This window comes from Lepisma saccharinum, chromosome 5, assembly GCF_977018435.1.
Source record: "Lepisma saccharinum chromosome 5, izLepSacc3.1, whole genome shotgun sequence".
NCBI lineage: Eukaryota > Metazoa > Arthropoda > Insecta > Zygentoma > Lepismatidae > Lepisma > Lepisma saccharinum.
The window spans coordinates 45207246-45228040 of NC_139233.1; the positions used below are offsets into that span (position 1 = coordinate 45207246).

The 20795-nt window shown below is 43.1% G+C and overlaps 1 protein-coding gene across 1 annotated transcript in view; it reads left to right on the plus strand.

The window, feature by feature from the left end:
* Positions 1-733: 733 nt before the first annotated feature.
* LOC145988012 (uncharacterized) overlaps positions 734-20795 on the plus strand; it is a 241992-nt gene continuing 221930 nt past the window's right edge. Inside the window, exon 1 of the mRNA XM_083122849.1 lies at positions 734-784. Within this exon, the coding sequence (XP_082978975.1) occupies positions 734-784 (51 nt within the window). The remainder of the gene's footprint in view (positions 785-20795) is intronic.

Below are 20795 nucleotides of genomic sequence, written 5' to 3' on the forward strand. Positions count from 1 at the left end.
TGTTCACCTTCATAGCGCCTGGATCTTTTTTTGATTTGTTCACCTCCATAGCGCCTGGATCTTTTTTTGATTTGTTCACCTCCATAGCGCCTGGATCTTTTTTTGATTTGTTCACCTCCATAGCGGCTGTTTTTTTTATTTGCTCAGCTCCATAGCGCCTGGATCTTTTTAATTTGTTCACCTCCATAGCGCCGGTTTTTTATTTCTCTTGGTCATCTAATTTATAGTGACCCATTTCCAAGAAAAGGCAATCACAAGCCCCATGGAGGTAGGGCGACTGCCCGGGGCGGCATCCTTGGGGTGGGGGACTGGGGTGTCTCCCTTAATTAGCACCAAAACTTTATTTCTGATTGCCTAAGCGTGTCTATTTGTTGGAGTTCATTTTCAAGTCCACTTTTTGCACACAAAGGCTAATCGAAACTGGACCTACAATTTAAATTGGGATACTTACTAACCACTATGTGCCTCCACCGAGTGCACGGCTATTTGTTTTAAAAAGAGTTGGATTTATTGTTGGCAAGAATTAATTGAAGTTACTGCTGCATAACAGTATGTATATTGCAAGATTATGTAGCAATTTAATCTAAGAGATTAATGTTACTTTGATGGCATTATGTAGGTATTAAATAAACACATAGGCTTACCTACAGCCAACGTGTTCTTAAACAGAAATACTCAAAGTATTCTTGAAATAAGGCTATTTATTTCGTTATTAAAACCGCAAACGTATAACATGGGTAAAGTAGGAGGACCAGGGCAGAAAGATGAGGGGTTGGAGTGGAAAGTGAGGGACTGGACCTACAGTTTAAAGTGGGATCCGAACCACTATGTGCCTCCACCGGATATCGAACCCGGGACCCAATTGATTACAAGGCGATGACGGTAACACTTCGCCATCGGGGAGGCACTCTTTGTGTAGAGTAAGGTAGTTTGCATTTATATTGAATAGTGATTATTCATTTGTTTCAGTCTCCATAAGTATAGATACGAGCATCCTTCTCCTGCCTCCACACGTCGGCGCTCCTTTACCATAATGACCAATCACGTACGGGCTCTCAACTCGAGGGCAATCGTCTTGTGCAGTGTTTTCTTTCCTGAAGACCCGCCTCGGTTTATTGCCACCACAAAAGACCAGAAGCCTTCTTTCATAATATTGCAAGAGGTTCATTGACTGATAGAATCCCCTCGTAAAGGCGACATTACGATAAACATTACGGTGCTGTTTGAACTGCGAAATATATACACAACAAAGATGCTTTTGTTTTGTTTATGTGCCCCTGCGCATTGCTGGAATTAATCATTGGGCAGTGTTGCCAGTGCGGCTTTTCAATATTAACTAGTGGCTTATTTCTCTCTCTCGCTACAGCCAAATGCTGCATTGTCACTTCTTTTCCCCACCCCCATTAGCCTAGCATTAGAAGGTACTGATAAATGCCATCCTCCGTTGCGCAGTGGTTAGTGTTGTTGCGCAAGATTTTTAATTTTTCCCGTCTTGTGTACATAAGCGCCGACTCCATGGGGCTTGGGGGGGCTTGAGCCCCCCCAATATTAATGATGTGTGGGCAGAGCCCCCCAAATAATTTTGCTTAACAGGATCTAATGTATTATTTTGTTTCTCTTGTAAAGTTTACTCTGAATTGTGCCACATGAACTTAACTTAAATACACACTTAAAATTTTCTAGACCATCAACTTTTGGGGGGGGGGGGGCTGAGACCGCTAAACCATGATCTTTGAGGAGGCTATGACCAGCGACAGCAAAACACATGACTTATTACTATATACTAAGTATGTAATTATGGGTATTGTTAACATTTTTACTAAAAAGAGTTTCAAAAGACGATGTGCATGAACTAGGATAGTGGATGGGACGTTCGGGCTACAAATGACTCTCAGATGACATTCAGAACGAGATCATTGATATATTAGGGAGATCTGTTGTAACGAGTGCACTCACGATCCCCGAAATGACGTGTCAATCATACCCCGGCACGGGGCCAAACGTCGTTATGTGTACGGGAGACCGGTCGTGACTCTCGGTCCAGGTTTTCAAGTTCGGTACTGAGACGGTCGTTTATTGTCATAGTATTGCGAGGCGGAGATTAATACCTTGAAATGTTACACTTTTGTTTACCTTTGATATGTAGATTCGAACAATCATAGAACACTAATAGCATAATATCCGGTACCTGAAAAACGTCAAATAACAACACTGACGAACGGTAAAAAGTGAATATATATTGTAACAACAAAAAAATATTGCAATCAACAACTGTTTACAATGCCTCCTCACTCTCACAACATTCACTCTATCTCTCTTTCACACACATGAGGTATTTTTACATGTGAAGTATGGATACAAATCATGGATCTCATTAACATATCATTCCTTTTAACTTTTAAACCTTTATGTGAATTTAGGGCATTTGTCTGCCAGCTCCTGTGCTCTTTTAAATTAAATTAAGTGCCAGCCCTCGGAAAGCGGTTAACTAAGACAATTGGGTCGGCGTGGTTAAATCTTTCGTTCGAATGAACGTGTGCATCGAGTCGTAAGCTCGACTTTATACTAGTTTCCCGGACGGGGGTATTACACATCAGCCTCTCCCGTCCAATGAGAACAACTACTCAATTACATAGTGATGCAAAACTTAATTGGCTCCAGCTGCCGGAATACACTAATCAATCGTCGGCGCGAGCAAAAATTACCTTAAAAACCACCATGCAACAAATAAATACTATTTCACGCACACGACCTTGCGATAAAAACAACTACGCTTTCCACAATTAAAAAGAACTCATCAGTCAACTATTGACAAATTAAAATGGCGCGACGGGGCGGTCAATTACACAAGAAGTGGAGCACACATTGACAATTTACACTAAATATTAAAGAAATGAAATGGAGCTTCTAATCCTGAATGCAGACCATTAAATTAGCACATCTGAACATGAAATAACTCTTTTTTATAACAATACCAAAAATTATCGGACGCGGGGGTTAGGTTCGGGTTTTCCTGAGTAACTTTGCAAATAAATGAGACTTCGGCGTTAACAGTACGGTGTTGATACTAACGACGCTCGTTTACATGTACATAGACCCTCTGACGTATACTCTACCAGACTCTGCTACATGGCGTGGTCATTCATCTCTCCTGGACGCGGGACTTGCACACGGTTCCTTTGTGGCGAGATCCTCCGAGGTCGATCGCGACGAAGAATAATTGCGACGATCTGTTGTACTTGCGCCCCCTTAGTACTTCGGGCGTTCATCTCGTCACTAGCGTCGGGTGTACGTGGTCACGCGCCGGTCAGGAATCTCTCTGGTGACGGGCTTCGATTTCGGCGTCGTTCTGGAAGCGTCGTTCTGGAGTCGTCCTTCAATCTCTCCCTCTGGCTTCGATCGGCGTCGTTCTGCAATCATCTCTCTCTCTGGAAACGTCCTTCGGGCTTTGGTTGGGACGTCGGTCTGAAAGCGTCCTTCGGGCTTTGGGCAGTGTTTGGTTTTGGTGTCGTCTTTGGCGTTGGCTGACTGGCTTCGGCGTCGTTGCAGGCGTCAGGGGGAGCGACGACTCCCTTCTCTATCTTCTCTAGCCCTCCATCCTTATGTGGTCCACGCTTGGCAAAAAACAAATCACCGCGTAATCTTCACCAAAATAAGGCGCACACTGGTAACGCTCTATCTGCGATTCACTCACGGTACGTAAGGAAACAAAGTTCACGGACACAAAACAATAATCACGCGAGAGTGTAGCGCGGAGATGCTCTCTCTATGAAATCCGGGTAAAAACTGTGTCTGGGATCGTGGTACTCTTGTTTATATGTCCCTTTCGAATTTGTCCGTTGGGAATGACGCTAATTTGGCTTCGCTTCTCTTTCTGAGGGGTGGAAGTGACCTCTCTCCATTGTCTTGAAACGCGGTCAAGTGCGCGTCGTCGATCCTTGCAAGCTTGGGCTCCAGCTGGGATCTCTGGTCATCCGTGAACATGGGTTAGCCCGCCCGCTGCGACTCAAGCCTGGTCTCGACGAAAATATTCCTTTCGTATCTCCGTGTCGGTGCAAATATGTCATGTCCTAAGCCGAAAAGACAGTTCCGCTGTCACTCAAGAAAAACCCTTCTCCCAACATCCGACGTCTGCTCGGATACAAGTTTATCCACAAAATAAGATACCTTACACTTTTATATCTGAACATAACCTGAATCAATAAACCAAAATAATTTATATCGAACTGCGTTTCACATGTCACTAGATACCGTGACATTCTCGCCCTCCTTCCGATCAAAAAATTCTGTAGGCGAATAAAATTTTCACTACTCAGGGGCACAAAATTTTGACTACAAATTTTTTAACACCCTGTACAAAAAAAATTAACCAGTTCGATAACACAAAACACATGATATAAATGATACCTCCAATTTTACATAATAAATATACATTTTATACACTCTGGGTATGGCGCAATGTTATCTTACTAAAATGGCGCGATGTCGCTTAACCATGTTTCGCCATCCCATTCCTCCCTTCGGCGCTGACGACCTGATGGGCCCGGCTGTGGAGATGTGTTGCTGGGATTCGGCCCGTTCGCGTTTCGCGTCGGGCTCCTTTGAACCCTTGGCGGGCTGCGCCTTGCGTTCTCGTTGTCCGAACGCGGGCTCTCCGGTCTACTGTTGGGATGACGTTGATAATAACCATTGTTCACTCGACCGTTGTAAAAGTTGCTGTCGCCGCTGTTGCCGTGGTGACCCGGTGACCTAGGAGTTTGACCACCTCGACGTCTCTGTCCCCGATACTGGCGTCTCTGTCGTGGCGAAGGCGGATCATCTCGAAACTGGCGAACTTCGGCTCCTGGAGCGCGTTGCTGCCCATCGTACCTCCTCTGGACGAAATGGACGCGTGGGTGCTTGTTTCCCCGGTTTCCTTCATCCTCCGGTCGCCTTCTTTTGTTCCATCTTTCGTTTCGCGTCCTCTCGCGTTCCTCTTCGCACTGGTTCAGGTTCTCTAGAGTGAGCGACATGGCTTCTGCATCGTAAACGCACGCCCCGTTGAGATGCCGTCTTATCTCTTGCGGGTAATGATATATTAGAGCCGCAATTATCTCCGACGTGGTCATCTGTGGCTGGAGAGCCTGGAACTCATTGAACTTTCGCCAGAAATATTGTGAAAAAGTAAGTCCCCCGTTCCTGTCGTACCTCTCGTTCCTTAGTTGGATAAGCATCCTTTCCACTTGCATGGGGCGCTGAAAGTGTGTCAAGAACGCTTCCCTAAACGCCGAGTATGAATGAAAGTGTCTTTCATTCCGATCCAGCCAGTTTTTTGCCCGATCTTGCATTAGGCCTTTCAGCACGAGTAATCGCTCCCCATCCGCAAGTCCTAACTCCCGGGCTGTTGCTTCAAATTCCTCGATGAAGGCAGACGGCAATATCCTGTCGGCCCCCGAGAACTTCTTGAAATGTTTTTTATATTCAGGCGGGAACAGAGCTCTTCTCGTTGGTGCTGGTTCCGACCGTATATCTTCCCGGGTTGAAGTTTGGGCTTCGAACGGTCGCGGCGATGGAAGATGTAGTCCAGGTTCCACTTCGCTTCCTCCGTTGACAAGCGTAGCCGGCCTTGCGTCACTCGCGCGCCTTGAAGACGAGGGGACCGCAGCTGGCTGTGGTGACGTCATAGCTGCCGGCTCTCGCGATGATCCCGGGACGTCAACTACGTTCAATTGTTGAAGTTTATCCTCGATTTCCTTTATCTTGTCGGAATTCCCTTCCGCTATGCTCGCTGCTCGCCGCACTTGTCGCTCGAGGGCATCGTTGCTCCGATTGCAGGCCGTCTCCAGCTGTGCACACTGCTGGCCGATGTGTTGCAAAGCTCCTTCCTGTTCACGCACGCTCTGCGCCAGTGTTGCCACCTTGGCTTCCTGTTCATTGATGCGAGCATCGGTCCTGGCGATCCTGGATTCGATTCGAGCCTCGGATTCTTGGATCGTCTGAAGGAGTTGTTGCGTCACTTCTTCTCCGGAGGCGCGAACCGTCCCTTGGAGGCGTTCTTCCATCCCTCGTACGTCGGTCTGCATCCCTTGCACCTCAGCCTGCAATCCCTGGATGTTGGTTTGGACTCTGGTTTCCAATCCCTGGATGTTGGTTTGGACTCTGGTTTCCAATCCCTGGATGTTGGTTTGGACCCCTTGCATTTCAGCCTGCAACCCCTGGATGTTGGTTTGGACCCCTTGCATTTCAGCCTGCAACCCCTGGATGTTGGTTTGCATCCTGGTTTCCATTCCTTGGAGCATCTGGAGGACTAGCTGTAACTGGTTGGCACCACTGCCACTTCCCACGTCATTTCCTTGTTCCTTGCTGTGGTCATCGTCCGCACGTGATGTACCCCCCTGGGCACTTGGTATCTCCCTTTCCATTCCTGGCGGGCTCTTGCACTGGAGACAAACCGGTCCGGAATCTCCCTCGCTGCCGACTTCGAAATCGGCAAATTCTTTTCCACAAGCCTAGCAAACCATCATGACGTCACTCTTGTTCAAACAGTCTATACGACGATTTCTTAATCTCATGAAGGTCTTTCGCTAAATATCTGCTCAATCTTATGTCGCACTTTGGAACAGTTAAGCAAACTTACGCGAGCTCACACAAAATGTGAATTACAAATCGATACATAAAAAGAAAAAGGAGGTCCGTCGGGAATCCCTTATCCCGCAACTCAGCCTGATGCCATAAATTACGCCAAAAACCAAAAAAATACACAAAAAGTACATAAAAATGCCCTATGCAGCTGCCCTTGCTGCTTTCGCCGAAAAAAAATATCTGCCCTACTGTTACTAATTACGCCCAAAAACGTGACCTTACACGTGAACATACGACAAATACATGAAAATAACCCTCGAAATACAAAACGAAAAACACACAAATAACCAGGAACCTAACACAAGAATTTTATGCGTGACGTATACAACAATGAAATTTCTACCGCTCTCGCAACCTGGCTTTCCTGGAAAGACATGACAAAAGTTGCCGTCCCATGTTCGCGGCGCCAAATGTAACGAGTGCACTCACGATCCCCGAAATGACGTGTCAATCATACCCCGGCACGGGGCCAAACGTCGTTATGTGTACGGGAGACCGGTCGTGACTCTCGGTCCAGGTTTTCAAGTTCGGTACTGAGACGGTCGTTTATTGTCATAGTATTGCGAGGCGGAGATTAATACCTTGAAATGTTACACTTTTGTTTACCTTTGATATGTAGATTCGAACAATCATAGAACACTAATAGCATAATATCCGGTACCTGAAAAACGTCAAATAACAACACTGACGAACGGTAAAAAGTGAATATATATTGTAACAACAAAAAAATATTGCAATCAACAACTGTTTACAATGCCTCCTCACTCTCACAACATTCACTCTATCTCTCTTTCACACACATGAGGTATTTTTACATGTGAAGTATGGATACAAATCATGGATCTCATTAACATATCATTCCTTTTAACTTTTAAACCTTTATGTGAATTTAGGGCATTTGTCTGCCAGCTCCTGTGCTCTTTTAAATTAAATTAAGTGCCAGCCCTCGGAAAGCGGTTAACTAAGACAATTGGGTCGGCGTGGTTAAATCTTTCGTTCGAATGAACGTGTGCATCGAGTCGTAAGCTCGACTTTATACTAGTTTCCCGGACGGGGGTATTACACATCAGCCTCTCCCGTCCAATGAGAACAACTACTCAATTACATAGTGATGCAAAACTTAATTGGCTCCAGCTGCCGGAATACACTAATCAATCGTCGGCGCGAGCAAAAATTACCTTAAAAACCACCATGCAACAAATAAATACTATTTCACGCACACGACCTTGCGATAAAAACAACTACGCTTTCCACAATTAAAAAGAACTCATCAGTCAACTATTGACAAATTAAAATGGCGCGACGGGGCGGTCAATTACACAAGAAGTGGAGCACACATTGACAATTTACACTAAATATTAAAGAAATGAAATGGAGCTTCTAATCCTGAATGCAGACCATTAAATTAGCACATCTGAACATGAAATAACTCTTTTTTATAACAATACCAAAAATTATCGGACGCGGGGGTTAGGTTCGGGTTTTCCTGAGTAACTTTGCAAATAAATGAGACTTCGGCGTTAACAGTACGGTGTTGATACTAACGACGCTCGTTTACATGTACATAGACCCTCTGACGTATACTCTACCAGACTCTGCTACATGGCGTGGTCATTCATCTCTCCTGGACGCGGGACTTGCACACGGTTCCTTTGTGGCGAGATCCTCCGAGGTCGATCGCGACGAAGAATAATTGCGACGATCTGTTGTACTTGCGCCCCCTTAGTACTTCGGGCGTTCATCTCGTCACTAGCGTCGGGTGTACGTGGTCACGCGCCGGTCAGGAATCTCTCTGGTGACGGGCTTCGATTTCGGCGTCGTTCTGGAAGCGTCGTTCTGGAGTCGTCCTTCAATCTCTCCCTCTGGCTTCGATCGGCGTCGTTCTGCAATCATCTCTCTCTCTGGAAACGTCCTTCGGGCTTTGGTTGGGACGTCGGTCTGAAAGCGTCCTTCGGGCTTTGGGCAGTGTTTGGTTTTGGTGTCGTCTTTGGCGTTGGCTGACTGGCTTCGGCGTCGTTGCAGGCGTCAGGGGGAGCGACGACTCCCTTCTCTATCTTCTCTAGCCCTCCATCCTTATGTGGTCCACGCTTGGCAAAAAACAAATCACCGCGTAATCTTCACCAAAATAAGGCGCACACTGGTAACGCTCTATCTGCGATTCACTCACGGTACGTAAGGAAACAAAGTTCACGGACACAAAACAATAATCACGCGAGAGTGTAGCGCGGAGATGCTCTCTCTATGAAATCCGGGTAAAAACTGTGTCTGGGATCGTGGTACTCTTGTTTATATGTCCCTTTCGAATTTGTCCGTTGGGAATGACGCTAATTTGGCTTCGCTTCTCTTTCTGAGGGGTGGAAGTGACCTCTCTCCATTGTCTTGAAACGCGGTCAAGTGCGCGTCGTCGATCCTTGCAAGCTTGGGCTCCAGCTGGGATCTCTGGTCATCCGTGAACATGGGTTAGCCCGCCCGCTGCGACTCAAGCCTGGTCTCGACGAAAATATTCCTTTCGTATCTCCGTGTCGGTGCAAATATGTCATGTCCTAAGCCGAAAAGACAGTTCCGCTGTCACTCAAGAAAAACCCTTCTCCCAACATCCGACGTCTGCTCGGATACAAGTTTATCCACAAAATAAGATACCTTACACTTTTATATCTGAACATAACCTGAATCAATAAACCAAAATAATTTATATCGAACTGCGTTTCACATGTCACTAGATACCGTGACACTGTTTTGCGCTCCGTGGTAGCAGATATTAAAAGTCGGGAATATTTTTGCTATTATGGTTGACGAAACTTGTAACATATCCATCCGTGGACAATTAATATTCTGCATTCGAACTGTGAATAAAAAATTTGATATTTCTGAGGAATTCATGGGCTTTTATTAGGGGCGTGCGGGACGGAATCGGGACGGGAAAAATTTCAATTTCCCGACTAAGTCGGGAAATGAAAATCTCGAATTCAACACGTCATTTTCACTTTAAGTGATTTCTGGATTAAAAACTAACAATTTACGATAAGTTCCAGAAATTGACAATGCAGAAACGTCGAGAAATAACGACATTTTAAAATGAGCATTCGGTATTTCCCGATTTCTCGGGATACTGAAAAGTCGGGAAATTATTTCCGGAAGTCAGGATCGGGAAGAGAGTGAGTCATTCATTAATTTATTTCAGTGATCAGAGCCCTCCCAAAAATTTTGACAAGTCGGCGCCCCTGCTTGTGTAGTACGTATCTTGCTCGCTTTACGTCGCTTTTCTTCCACTTTTGGCTAGTCGCGACGTCGATGATGAATCTGTGAAAGTGCCATTCACAAATTAATATACATGGCCGGACAAGGATTCGAAATTGTAATAAGAAATGTAAGATCTGTATGTAAAGGAGGTAGAGTCAGAGTATCTTAGGAAGTTCTCCAACCGACCATGTGAGTCTGGCTAGCGAGCCTGCCAACTCCAACTGACCGCTGGGAAACAGCGAACCAGCGATCAGTTGAATTTTCTTCGACTGAAATCGGGCGTTTTCGAGTCGCAAGGTACCGAACGTTGTTCGCGGGACGAAACAAATGAGCGTTGGGTCCACCACATGTTGCCAAGCGTACTGTAAAGCACGAGAGTATCTTCTCGAGCAATACCAGAAATCAGTGGGGTGTTAATGGTACAACTTCACACGTGGTCCTACACGAGGGTGTTTCACATGCAAACACTACAAAGACGCAAATAGACAATTGGCTAAAACAGAAGTAGGCTTGGCAACGTTGCTTCGGGAGAGCGATGTGACCCCTTCAGCTTTTACTTCGCAACTGAAGACGATTGGAGGACAGAAAGGGCTAGAAATAACAGTCAAGGTCAGCCGCTAGTTGGAGTTGCGTTCAATAGGGCATAGCAATTGGTATTGGGTTGCGATGACGTCAGCGGCTCACTCGTTGATTGGAGGCTTCGGGAATTTTGACTCGCTTCCAAGCTGCAAATGCTCTAAGGAAATAAATTGAGGAAGGAAGGAAGAGATAAGTAGATACGAAGAAGAAGAAGAAAGAGAGAGGGAGAGAGAATGATTGGTTTGGTTTACTTTATGGCTAATCGCGACGATGTGGTTGAGTGATGATATGATAATATTGATTAAGCGAAACTCTCAAAGAACATCCATGCCCAGGTCGGGATTCGAACCCGGGGGGGGGGGGGGAGGGGGTCGTAGCGTCGTGATAACCACTCCGCCACGGTGGTTGGTTAGATGACGGGAGAGAGAGAGAGAGAGAGAGAGAGAGAAAAAAAGAAAGTGAAGCTGGAAATATAGCAAGAGAGAGAGAGTAAAAAATAAAAAAAGATAGACGGGATAAATAAACAAGTAAGGAGGGAAGAGATAAATATATAGAAAGACAGAAGAAGATAGAGAGGAGGAGGAGGCCGAAATGTATAGAAAACAGAGGAAGAATGTGTGAGAGAGAAGAAGAAACTGAGAAACAGGTCGAGAGAGAGAGAGAGAGAAAGAGAGAGAAATAAAACAGAGGAAGGAAGAAAGAAGAATAGACAAACTGAGATAGAGAAAAGGGAAGAAACAGAAGGACAAAGAGAAATCCTAGCAGCCGTGGCTAGTGAAAGAAACAGAATCCACGTGAAAATAGTTACCACCACCCTTGAGCCCACCCGAACAAAGTTCTCTAACGACACCACTGGGAGTTGTCTGTGCGAGTGTCTTTGAGAAAGACTCTTAGCAGTAAATCTTGAGATGGTCACTCTGGTCACTCTAATGTGAAATGTGACACTTTCCACAGCGAGACATTTACGACGGGTCACAACATTTTACGACACATTAATGCTATCTTGGAATGCAGAGATGAAATGTAGAACCAACAGAGTAACACAAAGCAGCTTTCAGAAGTGGTAAAAGTTACGGCAAGAAAAGTAGAATGACTCAGCATTGTATACCCGCTCCATTTCATTAAATGGGGACTCTGGTAAAGTAAATGAAATAACAACAGTGGTTGACTTGTATCCTGCGTTGGGCGTGGGTTCGAGTCCCAGTAGGAATAGTAGTCAAGAGTTCTTAATATTGACACGATCCTTTTATAACAGAGACGAGAACGAGACTGGATCCTTCGAGACTTGTTGAGACGAGACCAAGAACAAGACAAAGGCCCTTGTAAAATCAAGATGAAACTTTATGTGCGAGACTTTTGCATAATACTTGAAATGTTTACCGAAACGAAAATTAATTTACTGTGTGACTTAATCAGACATGCCGAACCTATTTGTACAAGATACACATAGATGTCGTACGTATCGTTTGTTGTGGTTACAGAGTCAATTCATTAATGACGTTTGTGCACCAGGGTAGCGTGGAGGTGTAGAAACGGGATAATGATGCTGTTTTTCGAAGTTTAGCAGCATCGAACCAAAGCATCAACCAGGAAAGTTACCTGCTTTAATGAGGTCTATATCCCGTGAGTTCATGCGGTTACACGGTGTATATATTGCTCATTGGTAAATTGCGAGAACGAAAATGTTTCTATCGATTTATTCATTTTGAGTTTGTTTTTTAAGTCCACTTCATGTACAGTTTTGCTAATTGGAAGTGAGATCCGAATCATTCCGTGACTTCAACGGGGAATCCCATGATTACAAAGCGACTACGTTACCACTGTGTCCCCTCTCTCTCTCTCTCCCTCTCTCTCTCCCTCTCCCCCCCTCTCTCTCTCCCCCTCTCTCTTTCCGTGTCGGAAAGGTGCGAGATCGTAGTTGAAACGAACATACTCCTACAATGGTCTAGCAATTCGGTCTTGAAGTAGTGGACTGGAAGTAAAAATCTTTCGAATTGCACTTGGACTACAGCACCAAATATGATCAGTAGATAAAACCGTACACGTTGTTTTTCTCGTGTTGAAACACTTGTTTTTTCACTGGACTATTGCGCTCCAGTGTACAGGTATATCTCCCAGGGCCTAAACTATAAACTTCAAAAAATTTAGAACTGTTGTATACGTTTCATATTTAACCTAAAAAGAAAATCACATGTATCCCCCTACTTAAAGAAACTTTCTTGGCTAAACATTAACAATAGAAGAAAATACTTAACACTCACCTTGATGCACAAAATACTGAAGAGTGGCCTCCCAAAATATTTATTCTATAAGATCTGCTCTCGTAGAACTTCGGTCGAACATAATATCCGCAAGAAACACAATCTAAAAATCCCCAAACATAAAACCGCCACATATAACAAGTCCTTCATTGTTACAGGGATAAGGGAATGGAACAAACTGCCTGCACCATTGACTAACATTATTTGCCATCAAAGTTTTAAGAAACAACTAAAGAACTTACTATTGTACCAACAACTACATTAACCTTCATATGTAAACAATTGCACTTGCACTTTTACATCACACAATGCATACCAAACACCCCCCCACACATACACAATGAACTACTGAAGACTTATTACTTAATTTTTATACTTATCAATTCATTGTATCATTTTATTATTGTATAATCTTTATATTATCTTTATTGTATTATCATGATCAATGTGGTTTTTTTGTTGTTTTTTTCTGTTTTTATTCATTTATCGTATCTTTGACAAGGGTTGGTTGTAAGAACGGCCCACGAGGCCGAAACACGCCTGCTTAAATAAAGACCATTCTAGTCTATTCTATTCTATAGCATTTTAAAATGTTCGTACAGATACATGTGCACACATAAGAATAACTTCAACCAACAACTTACTGGCTTTCTGCCTCTATGATTTCAAACAAATGAATATTGAGTGCAGGAATCAAGTACTCAAGCCTGCAACGATGCGTGTTCCGTGCTGTGGTCTCGATTACTCGTTTAAGTGGCGCTTTCGAACCGCACTAGATGACGTCACTACCGACAAGACCATACTCCAAGTCTGCTCTTTGTACCTTTCGGACACAGCCTAAGCCATCGGCAAGCGCTATAAATTTGTTTCATAGAATCAAGGGCCCAACCAGCCGCAACCAATATAATAATGCCTTCGGCAAACTTGCGAACTAAAGTGCCTAATCATTTGTTATCTCCTCTTGCTTCTGCTCTCGTGCCTTTCGACAGTGCTGCACAGTTTGTCAACGCAGGAACAAGGGAACAATGCAAGCAGCTAATTGCATCGCCAACGCCCCTTCCGGCCACTTACGGTTGAAAATTCAACTACAGCACCACAGGGGCATTCTTGTCTTGGCAAAGCTGTAAGTCCCAGCCAAGGCGTGGGTATTAGTGCTTATTTTAAACCTAATCATCATTCCCTCTCATCGTTGCGATTAACCTAAAGGGCTAGAAATGAGATATTAAATAACCATAAATAAAACCGCATTTAGGGGAATTAAATCTAATCTATCTCCCAGTGTTCGGGGCTGTCTCGTGAGAAGTGCCGCTTCCAAAACAAAAACTCATCTCTGTGAAAAATGCCCAGGCGCAGACGTTAAGAGCCATTAAGAGACCATTAATAAACATTTCTTTTCACCATCCCCAGGAAATGGCCGTCTGTTCACCTGGCGGACGTCACGCCCTGTTTTCTACCCAGCAATTACAAATTCAACAGGGGGGCGCTCAAACGAGCCGGTATTTACACACAAGGGGTCTGGAAGTGCATGAAAGCGCTATTGCGGAGGATAATGCATTTATGGCTCTTAGTCACACACACTGGTGGCTAAATCATCTAATTGATGGTTGAGGTCTCTTCCCAGAAATTCAAACTCGCCTTTTTTTCCGGATGCAGTAGGTTGAAAACTCCTTTTGATGGTTCTCAACGATTATGTGATGGGGACCTTAATTTTACAATGATACCTCACCACTCCTAGATAAATTATGATTTATCCAGAACCATGCCGGTATCATCAAGTTGCGTAATGGCCAAGTGCGTTGAGTGGTCGACTCGCGATTTGCCTTGGACTCCCCAATAGCGTAACGGTTAACGTTGTCGCCTCGTAATCAAGAGGTTCGTTTCCATGTCGATGCACATAGAGCAGTGGTTCGGATTCCATTTTGCCCTGTAGGTTCTGTCCTGATTAACCTATCTGAGCATTGGAAGTAATACAAACAAACATTTGTCACAATTCTGTCACTGCAGGTTTTAAGTTCGCATGTAAGGCATTTCAGACTGAGATATCCCGAAAAAGATGGCGGCAACATTCCAAATGAATTATACCTAGGTATGCATAGTATATCTTTTAACGTTTATCATGGTATGCAAGGTGTTTTTTCTTGTGCATTTTCGAGTGCTTTTATTTCTGTGGAACCGGTTAAAATGTAAAAACTTTGATAATGGTTATACTCAGTATTTTTTAAAAACATACTTCTTTCCTTATTAAAAGTTGTCCAAGCTATGCATTTTTAGCATAAAATTGTTGTATTCGAAGATCCTGCAATCAATGAATCTCTCAAAATGGCCGTACAGCTAACCTAGCTTGATATATTCAATATGGCGGACAAACATGTCTGTCAACATTTACAGCCTCTTCGTTTCTCCTGGACAAATTTAGTGTAACTCCTATGCTTTCAAGGTTCGTTGTATCAAATATATACCATTACATAACAGAAAAGACCCGTCGTGGCCGTGCGGACGAAAGGCGAGAATACACTAAGGTGCAAATACGTAACGTAAATCCGCTACGTATTTACGCAAGTACGTTACGCCAGGTTGCCGGGACTTGGTGTCATGCTTTGGGCTCCGGCTAAGGGACGCGCGCAGGTTCGAGTTTCCTGGAGGAAGAGGAACAACTTTTCTCTTGACATTTCGGCCTGTGTATGGGATCGGTGGCAACCCACCATCGTGAGGAAATTGGGGAGCTACGAATGAGTAGCGTAACTCGGTCATGGAAACCTACAACAGTAACTGGCGGTTCGTCGTGCTGACCACACGTCACCCCGTAACTGGTTCTGAGTTGCACATAATTACTAACCCATTGTTAACTAACATTAACCTGGCACATGACTTTCAGCACAAGTTGACTTTCTTGTTGACTTGAGAATGAAGATGGCAGCACTTTCGCTAAGGCGTCCCTTGAGTGTGGTTTGGCCAAGAATTGTGGGCTGTGGCCATTGAGGCTTCTAATTGTAATAGGAGCCCTGAAAACCCTCAAGATCCATGAATCTCTATTGGGGAGTTAATTGACCAGAAACAAGACATCAATCTTGCTAATCTCCCTCGCAGAGATGTCTAACTTTAATGCGTTCCAATTTCTTGTGTTCCCCGAAGGCATAAAATCCATTTCAGCCTTGAATTTAGGAGAACAAAGGGTTGCTGCAGAGCCAGTAAAGCTTTGAGGGGCTGTGATTTCATAAGGGATTGTTCTTCTTCCCCGTATTTACGCTTAAAATCTTACGATAGGATTGAGAAGTTAATACATGTTATTTATAGCGTTGTCTGTTCAGTTCATTGTCTTCTCCTGGTGCGAGACAAGAACGTGTGTGGCTTGGGAAGTTATACAATCACAGGCGCTGACTTTAGGAGCGTTAGTCACTTTCTGCACCCCCAAAATTATAATGTTGGTTATGTCTACCTTCCCCTCGCTTTAAAAATATTGAAAGTTGGCGCTACTGTATACAATAATCACTAAAATGAACCTTACGTTCATCTATTTATGCATGGCGTCAATTAATCAAATTATCGGTTGTCACCTTCGTGGCGATTAGCCTAAAGGGGCAGTAAAGCGACGTAATTTTTTTTTAGAAAAATAAAAACATTAAATACGACTGTGACTCTCTATATTGTTTTTTGCATAATTTCTTCTATTGAAATCTTACACCACCGAATTGATGTGTGACCAAATACGAAATTTCCAATAAATATATGCCGACCCACGTGGCGGATTGGTCGCGCTACTACGCCAAGGGTCCCGGGTTCGAATCCTGGCCTGGGCATGGATGTTTGTGAGTGTCGGTTAATCAGTTTCATCATATCATCACTCGTCCCTATCTTCGCAAATTAGCCAAAAGTGGCACAAAAACGAAGTATAATAAAGCAAATCAGTCAATCCTTGTAACTGTTATGACAGTAATGTTTTCTGGATATTTATGCATACGACATTCATGGTAAGAGAACCAAATATAATTGGAGGGCAAGGAGATAGAATAGCAAGCAATGACGAAGTTGAGAGAAGAGAGAGAATATGAGGACAAGAAGACGATGAGGGAGGAAGATAGAGAGTAAACTAGAGGTCCCGTAAGGTCTGAGTCTCTGCTTTTGAATCGCCTTCTGTGTATCGTAACAGCGTTTGAAGGATAGGGATGACACGAACAAGGTAAAGAATGGTTAAGAAAGAGAAGAGAGTGCAATATATAGCCAAAGAGGAAAAGAGAGAACAAGAACAAGATGAGGCGAGAGTGAGAAAGACAAGAAGTTGGAGAAGAGAGGGACAACGTTAAGAGGGACAACGTTAAAAGTGAAAGAGAAAAACAAAGGTGAAGAAAGAGAAAGGTCCAGGAACTAGGGTTGAGCCGATACAAATACCTTAACAGATTCCTACCGATACCATTACTTATATAATTCCAGTAAAATAAAGGTTAGTTACTGATTCACACAACTCATCATATCACATTCTATTAATAATATTAGATACTCCAAAATTATTCTCATATAGCATAATGTCACTTAAAATGTGACGTGTCATTTTATGTGAACATCTTTCTACCCCCAGAGGATGCTAGAGCCCTGCGTCATTTCATGATCCCCAATTTCATTATACATGTCTTTAAGGGGAGAGAAGGTTATAGTGTGTAAAAAAAAATGTAGTGTCTATAGCGTACAGCTTGCACAAGTAATGAAAATATATATTTTACATTATAAATACAAATGTAAACAACATTCTTATCGTTTGGATGAACCTGGAGAGGGAGAAAAACGACGTAAAAATATATACAAATAGCGATATATATTTAATCCTCATTTGGCAGCTGTGTATATGCCTTGGTGTCCATTATTCTCTGTGATTTGCAACATATATTACCAACAGTGCGTAGTTAGAGATGGATTAGTTCATTGAACTTTCAAGGCTAACTATTGCCTATTTTTCGTGGAGCAGGAAAAGGTTTTATAAGCTCTTGTCTTGACTCATCTCACCCAAGAGGTCGTTAGGTGCCGGGGCTTGCCCCGAGTTGATATTTTCCTGGAGATGAGGCCTGCTCGAAAAAGGTTTTATAAGGATTTGCAATAAAAGCAAGTTGCTGCGGTGTCGGCATCGGGCAGCAGTCACACAGAAGGTTAGAGCGCAAGAAGAAAATCCACAGAGGCATTCATCCCTTTCCCAGGATCTCCGGAATGAACCTAGCATTATTCATTCATTCATCATTGTTTTCTGCCTAATTGGCAGGTTTTTCACTGCAATCTCCAGCTTTCCCTATTCTCCGCCTTACGCTTCGTAATAGCATACGACTCAGTTAATTTAATATCATCCATAAGCTGATATATCTTTCTTCCACGGACTTTTCCTCCTTCAACCATTCCCTCCAAGGCATCCCTTAGCAGGCAGTTCCTTCTTAGACAGTGTCCTAACCAGTTTCTTTTCCTCTTCTTGATGGTCTCCAGTATAGATCTTTTTTCACCAACTCTTTTCAGTACGGCTTCGTTTCTTACCTTGTCCGTCCATTTTACACGCTCCATTTTTCGCCATGTCCACATTTCAAAAGCTTCGAGTCGTTTCTCTTCATTTCTTCTCAACGTCCAGGTTTCTGCACCATATAGTGCTACACTCCACACAAAACATTTCACTAATCTCTTCCTTAGACCTATGTCCATGGGTCCACAAAAAACATTTTTTCTTCTATTGAAAGCTTCTTTTGCTATTGCGATTCTCATTTTCACTTCTTGTTTGCAGCTCATGTCACTGCTTATAGTGCATCCGAGGTACTTGAAGCTATCCACTTGCTGGATTCTTTCACTGTTTGCTCTCACATTAATATTCCTTGGTTTCCGTCCTATAACCATTGCCTTTGTCTTATTTACATTAATCTTCATCCCATACTGCTCACAGCTGTTGTTTAACTCTTCTAACATACTATTTATGGTTCTTTCATCCTCAGCGAATAATGCCATGTCATCAGCAAATCTTATGCAGTTTATTCTTCTTCCTCCCAATTTGACACCTCCTGTTCCCTGGAAACAATTTTTCACTATATCTTCTAAATAGATATTAAACAAAGTAGGCGATAGGCAGCATCCTTGTCGTACTCCTCTTCCAATTTCACAGCCTTCTGTCATTTCGTCTCCTGTTCTCACTTTAACTCGTTAATTCATATATAAGTTGCTTAGAAGTTTCCTCTCTTTCCAATCTACCCGAATTTTCTTCAGAATTTCTGAGAGTTTAACCCAATTCACTCTATCAAAGGCTTTCTCCAGGTCTACAAATACTACAAACACCTCCTTTCCTTTCTCTAAATATCTTTCCCCAATGGTCCTCAGTAAACCAATTGCATCCCTTGTACCTCTTCCTTTCCTGAAACCAAACTGTTCTTCCTCTAACTCGCCACTGACCTTCGAGTATAGGCGTCTGTTCAGAATTCTTAGAAGAATTTTTGCCGAGTGAGATATCAAGCTGATTGTCCTGTACTCAAAACATTTTCTGGCATTGCTTTTCTTCTGCAGAGGTACCAAAACAGTCTCCGTGAAATCTTGTGGCCAATCCCCTTTCTCATAGATTTCATTGCATAAGTGCAGTATTTCTCTTTTTCCATCTCCAAGACATTTGATAAGTTCAACAGGAATTTCATCAGTGCCCGTTGCTTTCCCATTCCTCATTTCTTTGAGTGCTTGCTCAAATTCTTCATTCAGGATAGTGTATCCTTTCTCATCATCAGGCACGTCGTCTTCATTTTCTACATTCAGACTGTCTGGGCGATTCTCATTTTAGTAGAGCTCTTCAACGTACTTTCCCCACACATTCGATATTCCTTTTCTGTCTGTGATTTCACATCCTTCCTCGTCTTCTATCATCCACATTGTTTTCCATTTCTTCTTTTGGAAGCCCAAGCAGTTTACTTCACGATACATCAAGTCATACCTTCCTCTTTTTTCCAGTTCTTCAATTTCTTCACATTTTTGTTTCATCCATTGTTCTTTTGCCCTGTCAGTTTCTCTTCTTAGCTGGTTATTCAGTATCCTGTAATTATGTCTTCCCTCTTCTGTATTTACATTCTTCCATTTTCTCCGTTCCTTCATTTTTTCCAGCATACTTTCAGTAATCCATGGTTTCTTTGCACTTTTCCTTTCCCTGTAGCCTATTGTTCCATCCACTGCCTTCTGTAAGCAGCTTTTTATTCCATCCCACATCTCATCCTTGTTGTTACAACTAGCTTTAAACTTAGTATAGTTTCCTTGGAAATGTTCTGCAAATTTTTGTCTTTCTTCTTCTTCCCTTAGCTTCTCTAAGTGGGGTTTCTTGCTCACCTGGTTTTGTGTTATCTTCTTCAATGTAAGATTGATTTCTCCTATTATCAAGATGTGGTCTGAATTAATGTCAGCTCCTGGCAATGTCTTCGCATTTTTCAAACAATTTCGAAATCTTTCTTGTACCAGTATGTAATCTATCTGGTATCTTTTGGAATCTCTTGGACATATCCAGGTGTATCTTCTCTTATGTTGCTGGAACAGTGTGTTTCCAACAATTAGGGAGTTTCTTTTACAGAAATTTACCAGGCTTTCTCCCCTCTTATTTCGCTCACCTAATCCATATCTGCCTACTGTACTTCAATCCTGCCTTTCTCCTACTACAGCATTTCAATCACCCATTACGATAATGCACGATCCCTTTCTCTCTTTTTCCATCAAGTCTTCTATCTTCTCATAGTTTTCCTCCACTTCTTCTGACAACCCACTATGTGGCATATACACTTGAATTAACACTAAGTCTTTCTTCTTTCCTTGAAGTTTCACCATTATAATCCTGTCATCCACATAACGCACTGCTATAACTTTATGTCTCACACGTGGTCCTAGCACTATTCCCACACCACGGTTTTCTTGTTGATCACCTCCAGAATAAAACATATTGAACTCATCACTCACTATTTCACCATTTTGTTCCCACTTCACTTCTGATATTCCCATAACATCTACTTTGTTTCTTCTCATTTCTGCTTTTAAGTTTTCCAGCTTTCCCGACTGTAACAGGGTTCTGACATTCCACGTTCCAATCCTTAATCTTACCTGCTGTTTGCTTCTCTT